At 50.7% G+C, this 14,603-nt stretch overlaps 1 protein-coding gene across 1 annotated transcript in view; it reads left to right on the top strand.

Moving 5' to 3' along the window:
- CALN1 (calneuron 1) overlaps positions 1-14,603 on the top strand; it is a 120,041-nt gene that overhangs the window by 41,777 nt on the left and 63,661 nt on the right. Inside the window, exon 2 of the mRNA XM_058817856.1 lies at positions 5,771-5,914. Coding sequence (XP_058673839.1) covers positions 5,771-5,914 — 144 coding nt within the window. The remainder of the gene's footprint in view (positions 1-5,770; positions 5,915-14,603) is intronic.

The following is a 14,603-nucleotide window of genomic DNA, read 5'->3' on the forward strand; positions in this document are numbered from 1 at the left end:
TTTTGACACTTCCCATTGGAATACGCTGGGGGGGGCGTTGCCATTAGATAAAAACAGGATTATTTTGACACTTCGTCGCAATTTGCGGCAGGGAAAAAAAACCCACCCAAAAAAACAAGAGTGAGAATAGCAGATGGAGGGCTGGAAATTTCCAATTTTTAGCCGTAGTAGTGCCAAGCCTCACTCCCCGGTTCACTCAAGGACGAGCTGTTTGCAGCTTTCAGATCCTTCCCTCCGTACTCGGGGGCCCAAAGGTGCAATTAAGGACAATTAAGGATGCAATGAGTGGGGAGATTCGGGGCGGTGTTATCTCGGCTCTTATCTCCCCAATGACAGCGGGGTAATGACACTTTTGGGGTGGGATTTACACCCCAAACCACCCCAGGGCGGCCAGGGCATGTGATGGAATTAATTCTCCGGGGAATCGTTATTCATCCTTGTTCGGGAGACACAACAGAATGACGATGGGTGCCCAGGGAAATCACTGGAAATAAACCCGGCCAGGGGGAGAGATGAGCGGGAAGGTCGGGCTGGAGTGGGGAGAGGGATGGGGAGGGATGGGATGGAGCAGGGAGAGGGATGGGGATGGAGCAGGGTTAGCGGGAGGGGAGGATGAGGATGGATTTGGGGCAGTGAAGCACTTTTGGGCTGGATTTCAGGGCCAGCTCTGGCAGCGCTGTTTGTGCCCTTCAGAAAGGCAACGAAGATCCCTCCTTTTCCTGCTTCTCCCCTCCTTCTCCCGGAGGGGGGGTTGATGGGACATGGGCTGGGTAATCGGGATGCTGTAAAGTGCAGCTGTTCAATGGCAGCAGAGAGAGGGAATGAATTAAAAACAAACACATCTCCCCCCCTTCCCTTCCACAGCTCTGGAATGCTCAAATAACTCTGGGAAGGGAGTGCTGTGCTCTGGGCTCCTGGGGAACGGGAATCTTCACAGCCAGGGAGGAACATCAGGATCAACTTTCCTGGGAAACCTTTTAGGGTCAGCTCTGCTCCTGCTGCCCCCAAACCCTCACTGATTGTTCCTTTCTTCTTGCTGGACTTGCACCCTTCCAGTTCTTCCCAGCCTTGGCTCATTTGGGAATTAAATTCATGTTGTGGCTGCTGGTCTTTGAGGCCATTAACAAAGGTGTTAATTGGGATGATGGGGTGGCCAGGGCTGGCTGGGGCTTGGAGCAGCCTGGGATAGTGGAACCAGAGGAGCCTCGGTCCCTCCCAACCCCAGTCCCTGCAGGACTCTGGGATTCCATGGGGCAGGATGAGCTTCCTGTCCTTTGATTCTTCCTGGGATCTCTTCCCCCTTTTATCCTCTGGTACAGTTCTGTGTCAGCTGCCCACGTTTGGGAGTAAATGAAGACACTACTTAGGGAAAGAGGAATAAATATTGGGATTTCTGATCCCCACGTGCTTGGTTTTCCCTGCTGCCACCCAGGCTGGGCAGGGGGACAGGGCAGTTCCTGGGGCAGCAGCTCCTCAACACCCTCCCCCCTGTGATCCTTAAAGCCAGAACAGGTCTCTGCTATTTTGGATCAGGGCAAAGCATCCCTGTGGAGACGCTGCGATAGGAAAGATCCCAAAGCTTCTCCAAGCCCCAGCGCTGTCTGTGGAGGGATTGACTCCATGGACCACATCCCCTCGCAGCTCTGAGCCGGGAGCATCTGTTGCCATGGAGACTTGGTGGGGAAAGGCATCTGGGGAAAGGGAGGCTGTATTTTTAGCTTTGGGTAATGAAATGGAACAGCTGGAGAGGAAGGTGAGGGGCAGCCAGGGGCCACAGGGCCCTGGAGCGGGGTTTGGGAGCAGGGCTGGGCTGGGGAGGGTGCTCAGGATGGGCAGCACCTGCAGGAGCCTGGGAATAACCCCTGGGAAGAGAAGGGCATGAGGAGGAGCTGTTCCATGTAAGATCAGGAGGAGGCTCTGCCTGAGGTCACACTGCTCCCTGTACAGTGTGTTCAGCCTATAAATAGCTCATATCTACCTCTGCACAAGTGGTATTTATAGAGTGGGGAGGGGAAAGGCTCTGGTTGGTGATGGCAGTGGAGCTGGGGAGGATGTGCCAAGCATGGTCTGAAGTTCAGGTCTTTGAGAGGAACAGAAAGCCCCAAATGTGTGGGGGGGGTTTGCTCTGCTCAAGGCTCAAGGGTTGAGTGCTGTAAATTGCAGCTTTTGGGATGGGTGTGCCTGGAGAGGGCCCTCAGCTGGAGCTGCTGTGTGGATATTCCCCAGCAGAGCCCTGGACAGGTGTCCTTCATCCCTGGCATTTACCCCTGGCATTTGGATCAGTCTCACATGTAAACTTTTTCCAGATTCATGTTTTACTTCTTAAAATCCTCTCCCTGCAATGAATCTCATTCTTCTGCCTTCAGCTGCCACAAGTTTGTTTTCCCATTAATTGATCTGGGTGTGATATTTACTGCACTGAGCTCTCAGGACCACACATGAAAGGAGATTTCCCTGCAGCTGGCAGAGTCTGCTGGGATTCAGGGATTCAGTCCTGAATACTCCAAAGGCTCCTGGAATTATGAGCCCAAGCTTTGAGCTGCCTCCCCACCTTTCCCTCCCAGCAGGGTGGGCTGGCAGGGAGACGTGGAAATGGGAACAGGAAATGGGAATAGGATCCTGCCCTGGAAATGAGAATGGGAAATGGGATCAGGATCCTGCCCTGGAAATGGGAACAGGAAATAAAAGCAGGATCCTGCCCCTGGAAATAAGAATGGGAAATGGGAACAGGATCCTGGCCCTAGAAATGGGAGCAGGAAATAGGAGCAGATCCTGCCCTGGAAATGGGAACAGGAATAGGAACAGGATCCTGTCCCTGGAAATGGGAATGGGAAATGGGAGCAGAATCCTGCTCATGGAAATGGGGGCAGGAAATCAGAACAGGATTCTGCCCTGTAAATGGGATCAAGATCCTGCCCCTGGAAATGGGAGCGGTCTGGTGGGGGCAGGGGAGTGGCTGAATCTGGGTGAGGAGGTTTAGAAGCAGATTTTGAATTGTAAAGCTTTAAATAAAGATTAGCAAAGACCATCAGAACCATTCCCCGGTGGGCTCTGCTGCTCCTGCCCTTTTCTCAGGAACATCCAAAGGTTTTCTGAGGCCCCTCTGAAGGGTCTGGCAGCCCCTGACTCCTGAGGACAGGATGGGGGGGACTCTGGCAGCCCATGGAGGACTGGGAATATTTCCCTTAAAGCCTGAACTATGCCAGGCAGGCCAAACATTTTCCATCCTCCAATGGATTCCTTCCTGGTGGAGAATGGAGAACTTTTAAATTAGTTAGGGGTTCTTTTCCCAAAAAAACCTGCTGAGTTTTCCCTACCACTTCTCCAGTGAAATGCTTTAAGTGAAAGTGAAAATCCTCTGAGCAGTTGAGGGGAGCCCTGGGCTGTTCCCAAATCCTCATTCCCAGAGGGAGATGATGGAGCATCCCCTGATTCCTTCTCCAAGCATGGGGCAAAGACTGCTTCACCAAAACTGAGGAACTGGTGCCTCTTTCCCTCCTCAGCTCCAACCTTTCCAGTGAAACAGGCTCCCAGCTCCTGGGAAGTTACAATTTCTCTGGCATTTGCAAGAGGCAGATCTGGGGAGTTCGGATCTGGGAGCTGAGAGGTCTGTGAGCAGAGACATTGAGGTGGTGGATTATAGAACCATGGAATATCCTGAGTGGGAAGGGACCACAGGGATCATCCAGTGCAGCCCTGGCCCTGCACAGACACCCCAGCAATCCCAGCCTGGGTATCCCTGGAGCATCTGGAGCAGCCTCGGGGCTGTGCCCATTCCCTGGGCAGTGCCAGCACACTCTGGGGGAAGAGCCTTTCCCAAAATCCAACATAAACCTGCCCTGGCCCAGCCCCAGCTGTTCCTGTCCCTGTCCCAGGAGCAGAGATTGGAGCTGCCCTCTCAGTGTCTCCTCTCACACAAGTGGCTGCCACAGGCTGGAGCAGTTAAAAGTTAAAAAACAAACCAAAGTCAGATATCAGGAGCTGAGCCAAGCTAAGGACGATTGATGGAAGTGGTTCCTTATGTTCCATCAGTATTTTTATTGATCTGAGGCTGTTTAGTGCTGTAAAAACGTTATAAATTAGAGAAAAGCTCTGAGCAGGATCTAGAGAAGGAAATCACCCAGGGTAACAGCAACAGCAGAAGAGGAAACAGCCTCAGGTTGTGCCAGCAGAGGTGCAGGTTGGATATTGGGAATTATTTCCTCACTGGAAGGGTGGCACAGGGTGGAGTCCCTGGAGGGGTTTAACAGCCCTGGGGATGTGGCACTTGGGGACATGGCTCAGTGGTGGCCTTGGCAGTGCTGCGGGAATGGTTGGACTCAATCTTAGAGGCTTTTCCAGTTCTGTGTCTCTGATCTTGGGATATCCTGAGTGCACGGAGGTTTGTGGGTGTGCATTAACATATCCTGATCATCCTGCCCTGGGATGATCAAATATTCACAATTAACCTTGGAAAAGGCAGCAGCTGCTGCTTCTGTGCTCAGCATCCACAGAGTCCTCCACCATAGCAGCTCCTCCCTTCTCCCTTCTGTTATAGATGGATAATGAGATGATTGGCTCTCACAATTAAAAGATAACTATTGTGTGAATATTCAGAAAAGCTTTAGTGATGTACAGTTGTGTTATTGTGGTTTAGATGCCCTCTGTTCTCCCCACAGTTCCCTTTCCCCCTGTATTGTTGCCATCACACAGCCTGGGCTGTCCAGCACAGGTACAAAGAAGCTGCACAGGTGTCCCTGGCATGGGGCAGGTGGGAATGGAAAAGCTTGGGGGTGCTCAGGGGGTGGGCAGGGCAACACCTGAGCTCCAATCCAGGTACAAAGCAGTCTGCACTGATAAATGGCACAGAAGAGCTGACTGACAGACTCTGGGAGGGGCCAGGGCTGGCTGATGCAGCCCCCAGGGGTATAAAAGACTGAGCATCCAGCTTGAAGATGAACTGGCCATGTGGTGTGCACGAGGGGCAGTTTCCAGCACTGCAAATTTTTCCTTATGTAGTCCTGCAAAAAATGCCAATCACTTGATTTTTTTAAAATTTTAAAAGTTTAATGATAATAAAATGGTTATAACAACAGCAATATAATTAGAGTAATAATAATTTGGACAGTTTGGACTAGGACAATATGAGACAATAAGTACAAAGATTTACGGACAGTCCGGTTGGCTCTTTCTGGGCAAAATAAGCCCGAAAAAGGGCTTTAACAGAAGATTAACCCTTAAAAGCAACAGCCTATTGTATATTCATACACCTCATCCAGGATGCATAAATTCCATTCAAACAAAGGATTCTGTCTGGGCAGCGTCAGCTTCTTCCTCTGAATTCTGACAGCATCTTCAGGGCTGAGCAAGGCAGGAAGAAGTTCATTTCTTCTGATAATGGAGCAATAAATTCTCTTTCTCTGAGAGATTCAGGTGTCCTGTGACTGCTATCTGGTGCGAGTCCTTTATTTAAAAAGTATCTTACATAGCATAGTTTCTTTTTAATATTATGTTATAACCTAAAAATTATTATTTAAATTATTATTTATTTTAAAATTTTTATTTTAAAATTATGGTATGACCTAAAAACCTATCTATAACACACTACTAAAAAATTAAAACAGCATAACTTTCTAACATAACACATATAATATTCATTTTAATATTTGCAAAAAGCCAACCATAAAATATGCATTTTTTCACAGTCCTTTTGTTGTATTTTCATTGAGGTTTAATAAACCTTTTGAAATTTTCCAAAGTGAGCAGTTGTTTCTCTCATTTCCCTCCGCAGAGATCCGGGAGGCTTTCCGAGTGCTGGACCGGGATGGGAACGGCTTCATCTCCAAGCAGGAGCTGGGCATGGCCATGCGCTCCCTGGGCTACATGCCCAGTGAGGTGGAGCTGGCCATCATCATGCAGCGCCTGGACATGGATGGTGAGTGCTCAGGGCTGTCACCCTGGTTTTTGTAAGATTTTCTAAGCCTTCTGATGTTGACATTCTTGTAGCGAACTTTCTCACACACTTTCTGTAAATAACTTGTTTTGCATTCCTTTATGGAAGAAGAGAAAGTTGATGGACTGTTGGTTTGTCCAGTGTCATTGGAGAGGTGGCACTGTCACCCTCCAATCCACTGTCACTCTTGGAAAACTATAAATGTTGGAGTCAGAAAATAAATTTCTCTTTCTTCTTCACTTTAAAGACAGTGGTGTGCGCTTGTGTTCTTTCGTGTCCTATAGCGACACAGGGGCTTTCCCAGTGCTTGGCAGCCCTTGGGTCCCCATCCAACAACTCCTGCTCACCACGGGAAGGGTGGAAGGGAGCTGGGGAACTTTGTTTTCTCCACACAAAAGGAAAGGGCAAGGTGAGATGTGAAGCTGCTGTGGGTGATCACAGGGATCAGGCAATCCGTGGAAGGGGGATGGATCATCCCTTGTGGGATACAGCTTGGGTGAACCCAGAGCAAAGTCCACAATCCCAACAATGCCTGGGCATCCATGGGAGCTCCTGGAGCTCTGGCAGCCTCGGGGCTGGGACCGTTCCCTGGGGGTGTTATAGACAAGTAATGTAATAGTTGGCTCTCTCAATTAAGAGACAGATATTACACAGATGTATGGTAATGCTATTGTAAGATGTCATTCCACAATCCTCTTTCCCTCCCCTCCTTGTAACAGCCTCAGTAGTCAGGACATTTAGAGGAGGCTGCCTTGTCACCAGGAGGCAAAGCATGACAACACCTGACCTCTGTTCAAGGTGTAAAAAGTGATCTCCACCAATGGATGGCACTGAAGGAGTTGGCTGACAAAACTTTAAGAGGGGCTAAGGATATAAAAAGCAGAGCATCCATTTTGTGGAGGAGCATGTGGCTGGTAGTCACAGAGGGCTCTCAGCACTGTAATTTTACCTTATTTAGTCCCTGGTTGTAGTTTTTGTTAAAGTTTATTAACATTTGAAAAAGTGAGCAGTCGTTTCTCACAAGGGCAAGAACTTTTCCCTAAAATCCAGCTTAACCCCCTCTGGCCCAGCTGCAGCTGTTCCCTGTCCCTGTCACACAGAGCAGAGAGGGGAGCTGTCCCTCAGGAGGAGCTGAGTCTCCCCTCTCAGAGTGGTGAGGGGCTGTCCCAGCCTGGAGGGGGACATCCCACAGGTGAAACACAAACCAAAGTCGGATATCAGAAGCTGAACCAGGCTGAAAGTGATGGAAGCAATTCCTTTGATGCCATCACCATAATGGAATATCCTGAATTGGAAGGGACCCCCAGGATCATCCAGTCTAGCTCCTGGACTGGCCCAGACACCCCAACAATCCCACCCTGCACAGATAATCTTTGCCAGGCTCTCTGAACCTTTCCCTGTGCATTCCTGGGCAGCCCTGGCCGGTGACATTTGGAGCAGATTCCCCACAGTCCCGGAGCTGCTGGGCTGGGAGCTGCTCCAAGGAGGTGTTGATTGCTCTGCCAGGAGAAGTTTTGAGGGGTGGAATCATCCCGAGCCAGGTCCTGCTGGGAGAACTCATCAAACAATTACTGAGGGAATAAAAGTAACAGAACCCCTGTTAGGGAGGGAAATGCAGGATCGGGATGCTGGAGCCAGGGAGGGATTTCAGCTGCTGCAGAGCTGAGCACAAGGAACAATTCCTTTAAAATGTCCTTGGCAGGGCAGGGGAGCCCTCCCTGCTGCCAGGAGCTGGGGTGCAGAGATAACCCTGTCCCAGGGCTGTGACAGAGAGGGAACGCTGGGATCCTGCCAGAGCAGTGTCACAGACATATTTTATGAAAAATCTTTTCTTTAAGATTTTTCCTCCTGAGAAGCTGAGAACCTCAGGAACAAAATGTAAACAATGATTATCTGCTGCTGTGGAATGCAACAGGTGCATCTGTGATTGGTCTCATGGGGTTTCTAATTAATGGCCAATCACAGTCAGCTGGCTCGGACTCTCTGTCCCAGACACAAACTTTTGTTATCATTCCTTCTTTTTCTATTTTTAGCTAGCCTTCTGATGAACTCCTTTCTTCTATTCTTTCAGTATAGTTTTAATATAATATATATCATAAAATAATAAATCAGCCTTCTGAAACATGGAGTCAGATCCTCATCTCTTCCCTCATCCTCAGACCCCTGTGAACACGGTCACAGAGCAGGGGCTGGGGGATCTGGGAGAGCCTGGAGTCCTTGGGGACACTGGGGAAACCCTTGGGGACACTGGGGAAATCCTTGGGGATACTGGGGAAATCCTTGGGGACACTGGGGAGCCGAGCCTGGGGAGAAGGGGCAGTGACACTCCCCTGCCCCCTGGCATTGCCCATGTCCCTGGGAGGCACAGGACAGTTGTCACCAGGGCAGGGCTGTCACCCTGCTGAGGTTCTGCACAGAAAGGGCTGCACAGCCTGGCAGGGACAGGAGATCTGCTGTGGAATGATCTCATTCCCCAAAGAAAAGGGGAAGAAAGGAATCCATCACTTCAGAAGTGTCTGTCCAAGAGCTGCTGTTTGCCCCTTGCCCTGCTGTGCTGGCCTTTCCTGGCAGAGACTGACTCGGGCTCAGGTTTGGCAAAGCCAGGCTCAGTGTGCTGCCAGCTCCTGGGGTCTTTTCCCGAAATTCTGAGCTTTTTTGGAAAAAGAGTGCTGGGACTTGGCTCCCAGCTCTGATTCATGTCCAGTCCTTCCCTGACTCTGGCAGGCTTTGGCACTGCTCTGTGCAGACTGCTGCTGTGGAGGGACCCGGGCTGGGGAGTGCAGTCAAACCTGGAATGAGGGAAGGGGTGAATTCCTGCTGAGGCTTTCCAGGCAGCTCTGTGTGCTCTCTGCAGGGATGGCAGCTGATCCTCCAGCTCCAAACTGGCTCTACTGGTGCAGTGCTGGAGCAGAGCTTTGGGGGCTGTGCCAGGGGAAGGTCAAGTGGGCCATGGATTTAAAAAAAGTCAGGGAATGGGAAATTCCTGAGGTGCTGAGCAAAGAGGGGAATGTTCTGTGAAAGATTTACGTTGCCTGCAAATTGAATTAGTGCTGTACAGCTTGAATTTATATTATCATGGCTACTTTTTCTCCAATGGATTATTCTCCTTTTCCTGGGATTTAACTTGGACTGTGGAGTGAGAGACAGCAGCAGCCTCCTCCCTCCTCTCCCACTGGGAAAGGGCAGCATGCAGGAGCAGGGCAGGAATGCTGGCTGTGCCCAGTGCTCCCAGGAACAGCCTGACCACCTTCCCATACACTCCTGGTGAGGCTGCTGAGCTTTTCCAGGTTCTTGCTGGCATTAGATGGGTTGGAAGCTCGGGTGGATGAAAGGTCACACTCAGGGAGGAGTCCCCAGTGCTCAGGAGAGCTGGGGGGAGCTGAAATCCCCTGCACATCCCTGCCCCGTGCCGTGAGTTATGGTGTGCTGGCAGGTGGAGCAGCCAGACATCCATTCCTTCCTTCCCATCAAAACTGCTGCCAGGGCCTGCAAATGAGGTAAGAAAATTGGCAGGGCTTGGGATTTAAGCTGAGCCAGCCTGAGCAGCCCCAAGATGCAGTTTTCATCAGCGAATTCCAGCGTGGCAGAGGGGCTGCATCTGCCCTGGCCAACTTCACTGAGGGCCAGCAAAAACCAGGAGAACCAGGGGCTGGAGCTGGGCTGGGGCTGAGCATAAAGGGACCTGACAAGAGAACTTCACACCTGGTGTCACCTCCTGCCACTGAGCCAGGGACAGACACAGGGGCAGACACAGGGAATGACACTGGGAATTGCGATAGTGTTCACAGGGGTTTTAGGATGAGGGAAGAGACAAGGATCTGACTCCATGTTTCAGAAGGCTGATTTATTATTTTATGATATATATTATATTATATTATATTATATTATATTATATTATATTATATTATATTATATTATATTATATTATATTAAAACTATACTAAAGGAATAGAAGAAAGGATTTAATCAGAAGGCCAGCTAAGAATAGAAAAAGAAAGAATGATAACAAAGGTTTGTGGCTCAGCTCTCTGTCCAAGCCAGCTGACTGTGATTGGCCATTAATTAGAAACATCCAACATGGGCCAATCACAGATGCACCTGTTGCATTCCACAGCAGCAGATAACCATTGTTTACATTTTGATCTTGAGGCCTCTCAGCTTTTCAGGAAGAAAAATCTTACAGAAAAGATTTTTCATAAAATATGTCTGTGACAGGGAATGGCATAGAGTGGCACAGGGACAGACACAGAGAATGGCACAGGGAGAGCTGCCTCCAGGGCCACAGTGTGCAGCTGCTCAGTGATGCTCTCAGAGCTCTCAAGAGAGCAGGAAGGAATGGATGCTCCATAATTCATCACTTTTGGAGGAAAAATGGGGTTACAGAGAGAATACTGTTGGAGCTTGAGCAAAACCAGCCCTGGCACAGCTGGGATTTGGCCCAGGAGCCCTTCACAGGTGTCACCTCTGATGCCTCCATGGCTGCTGAGGGCTGCCAGCACCTCCCTGCGCAGGGACACATCACCAGCCTTCCTGCAGAGGGGACAGGCCAGCAGAGGGATGTGTCACCAGCCACCAGCCTGGCACTGCCAGGAGTGCAGGGACTGGCTCTGCCCTCAGCCCCTCTGCATGCCCTGATTTCCTGGGAATATCCCATTCCTGCCACTCCTCCCTGGAGGCAGGAGAGCAGCAGGGCTGGGAATCCCCTGGATCCCTAACTGGCATAAAACTCCCTCAGTTATGGAGAAAAATGGGAATCTCCTTGGAATATTTCAAGGTCTACAGAGAAATCCCAAGAAATCCTCAGAACCCTCCTTCTGTGGACTCCAGGAGACATTGTGACACTGCTGGGATGGGAAGTGCCAGAACAGGACAGGAAAAAAAGGGATTTGTTGGCAAAAATGTTTCTCTTTAGGAAGGGAGGTGAGGGCTGGGGCTTCTGAGATTTCCTTTAGCCCAAAGCTTTGTTTGGAAGTGTGGGGCTGTTCCCACAGAGGTTGTTGGTGGACCTGGACACCCCTCTGGGGGCTGTGCCTTGTAGGGAGCCAATATTTTGTTCTGGGAATGCTCCTAGAAGTCAAATCTCACCTTTATCCCATGGATTCCCCTAATTTTCAGCCATAATTCTGCATTTCATGGACACAAATTGTGAGAGGGGTCAGTGCTTCTCTCTGCAAGCTGGGGAATGAGCTGGAATGTTCTGCCAGCACGGGGAAAGGGAAATATTTTACACATTTCTGTGCTGAAAAAAGGAATTATTTGTAAATTCTTCCAATTGGCAGCACTGCTGATAAAAACACTGGGAAATGACACATGGAATGTGTGGCCTTATCTGGGATTCCTCCTCTTTAAGCAGGATTTGCCATAAAAGAGATGAATGTGTGACTTAAGTGTCACAAATGGTTTCGTTGGGATTTTTATCTGAGGAATAAAATGAGCACTTGGTGCACTAATTAGAGGAGCAGCTGGAAAAATAACTCCAGGCTACCACAAGAGCGGGGGGAAATCCACCCCTGGATGTCAAATTATTTATTGGGATGAGAATGGGGAGTCTTTTGATGAAGGAAAAGTTGAGCTGGTTTCACCAGGGACCTGCCTGGAACCTCTGGGACATTCTGGGATGGTGACATCCTTGGGAGCATCGGAAAATGGAGGAATCTCAACTTAACGTTCTAGGAGAGTCATGGAATAATTGAGGTTGGAAAAGATCTCTGAGGTCATTGAGTCCAACCACCCCCAGCACTGCCAAGGCCACCACTGCCCATGTCCCCAGGTGCCACCTCCACAGGGCTGTTAAACCCCTCCAGGGATGGGAACTGCACCCTGCCCTGGGCAGTGTCCATGCCTGACCAGCACTTCCATGGAGACATTTCCCCAATATCCAATCTAAACTTTTCCTGGGTGTTTCCAGAACAACCTGAGGCAGTCCTGGGTGTTCAAACCCAGGCAGAAGTGCCATTGGTGCTGTGGTTTGGTGGCCATGGTTGGACCTGATGACCTTGGAGGTCTTTTCCCACCTCAGTGATTCCAGGACTGTTAGAACTTCAAACTGAGATTCCCCCCCGCCAAGTTCTTCATTGCCCTCTCCAATTCTGTGTCACTGCAGGTGACACATCCCAGAATGTCCCAGATTCTCTTTGGAAAGGGAAGAAGGGACAGTGCCATGTGTGGTGTCACAGTCACCGTGTCCCTCCAGGCCATTGTCCTGCTGTCCATGACTGCCCAGGGACTTTGCTTTGTTTGCCTGCCCTGGCTGCTGGGGAGGGAAGGGACACCAGAGCTGGGGACAGGGATGGCCATGGCCAAGGGACATGGGCTGGAGACAGAGCAAATCTCTCCTTCAGAATGAACTGTTCAGCTTTCCCCCAGGGCAGACAGAAGACAATCCCTTGTTCTTTGGCATGGACAAATCCCAGGATCACAGGATTGTTAAGGTTGGACAAATCCCAGGATCACAAGATCATCAAGGGTGGAAAAGACTTCCAAGATCATCCTGTCCAACCTTTGATCAATGCAATGTTGGCTTCTGTCCACAGGCTCAGTTTGAGCTGCCCTGTGAGGGACAATGGTGACATTCCCAAGCTGGAAACATTTTCTCTGCTTCTTTTGTCTCTCACACTTTTCTTCTTTGGGTTTTCCTGAAGTTTTTTACTGTAGTGGATGTTTCCTTTTGTTTCAGCATGAAAAGAGCTGGATAAAATATTTCATTTTATATCTCAATATAAAATGTGTTTCAGTACAAAAGAGCCCAGGCTGCTGGAGGGGGACCAGAAACCATTTCTGGGTTAAAATCAGGGTTCATAGGAGTCAGAGAATCCCAGAATTCCAGGTTTGGGTTGGAAATAATCTTAAAAATCATCTCACTCCATCCCCTGCCATGGGCAGGGAAACCTTCCACTATCTCAAGTTGCTCCAAGCCCCATCCAGCCTCGCCTTGGGCACTCCCAGGGACCCAGGAGCAATGGCTTATGATGGATTTGGGGTTTGTCCTTTGATCTCAAAGTGATTTTTCAGTGTGAGAAACGATCCAGCCACATTCCAGCCTGGCTGTCCTTTAAAATGTGTTGCTGAGCTGGGAATTTTGGGCAGCAGGATGGATTTGATGAGATGTGTCTGGATTTATGGGGCCACTCTCTCCATGTCTGCTCTCATTTGGACAATGAGGATTATCACATTTTATCCAATTCTGTGTTCTCACTGCAGAAATGAGGAGTAATTACAGCTGCTGCTGCAGCCTGTCAAATCTGCAGCTCAGGAGCCGCAAGAGGTTCATCAAATTACACCGAATTACATCAAATTATAGCCAGTAATATCCCACCCTGCCTTTGCTGAAGTGCAGCCCAGCACAAAAGGAAGGCCTGAAGTGCAGAGCCCCCTCTGGAACCCACCCGTGCTTGGGCTGGGGTGCTCCTCGTGCCCTGTGCTTTGTTTCCATCCCTGTGGAATTTGATTTCCTGCTGAAATGCAGCGCCCTGGGATCATTGTGGCTCCCCAGGGTGTGTGTGCCCCAGGGAGCACCCACAGTGATGAGCTGCTGGTGCTGCCCAGGTGCACCCAGAGCTCTCTGCCCCTCCCAGGGCAGGGGCAGAGCTGCTGATGGAATCCTGGGCACTGTGGGGTGGTCCCAGTGCTCCTGATCCATGGCACACAGGGACCACTGCTCACAGCTGGGGATGCACCTGAGTCTGCACGGACCTGCCAAAGGGGTTTGGGTGCACAGGGAGGGGATTTCAGAGAGGGCTGGGGGCTCTGGGGACTCAGCAGCCCCTGCAGAGCCCTTCCCTGGGGATATCTGGTGGCAGGGCTGGTCCCTGGGCATCCTGCAGCTCCCTGGGGCTGCTGTGGAGCTGGCAGGTGTCTGATGGGCATTTATTCCTTACTGCAGCCCTGTTTGCCTTGGGCTTTCCCTCCTGGTTTGAGTGCTTGTGCTGGAGCAGGTCCCTGTCCCCTCAGTCCCTGGGGACACAGGGTGGTCACAGATTTCGTTTTAAGGGGACAAACCAGGCCTGGGGAGCTGCTCCTCCCCTGCAGGACAAGCCAAGGGTGCCAGAGTGAGGAACTCCAGCTTTACTCAGTGGGGTGGACAAACCCCTCTGCTCCTCCCTTCTGGGCTGGGCTGAAGCCTCCCAGCCCATGGAACCCCCTCCTGCAGGGATGGTCCCTGCAATCCATGGAGATTTTCTGTGGGGCTGTCATGGAACCATATCCACACAAGTGCTCTGAAAACTGCAGGAGTGGAGGGACTTCAGGGACAGAGGGGCTCCAATGGAGATGTTTGATCCTTTCCTCAGATCCATTGAATTTCATGGAATCCCAGAATGGTTTGGGTGGGATCTTAGACCTCCTCTCATTCCATGGCAGGGACAGCTCCCACTGTCCCAGGTGCTCCCAGCCCTGTCCAGCCTGGCCTTGGGCACTGCCAGGGATCCAGGGGCAGCCACAGCTGCTCTGGGCACCTGTGCCAGGGCCTGCCCACCCTCACAGGGAACAATTCCAAATTCCCAACATCCCATCTATCCCTGCCCTCTGGCACTGGGAGCCATTCCCTGTGTCCTGTCCCTCCATCCCTTGTCCCCAGTCCCTCTCCAACTCTCCTGGAGCCCCTTCAGGCCCTGCAAGGGCTCTGAGCTCTCCCTGGAGCTTCTCCTCTCCAGGTGAGCACCCCCAGGTGTCC

This window comes from Ammospiza caudacuta, chromosome 20 (genome assembly GCF_027887145.1).
Source record: "Ammospiza caudacuta isolate bAmmCau1 chromosome 20, bAmmCau1.pri, whole genome shotgun sequence".
In the NCBI taxonomy this organism is placed as follows: domain Eukaryota; kingdom Metazoa; phylum Chordata; class Aves; order Passeriformes; family Passerellidae; genus Ammospiza; species Ammospiza caudacuta.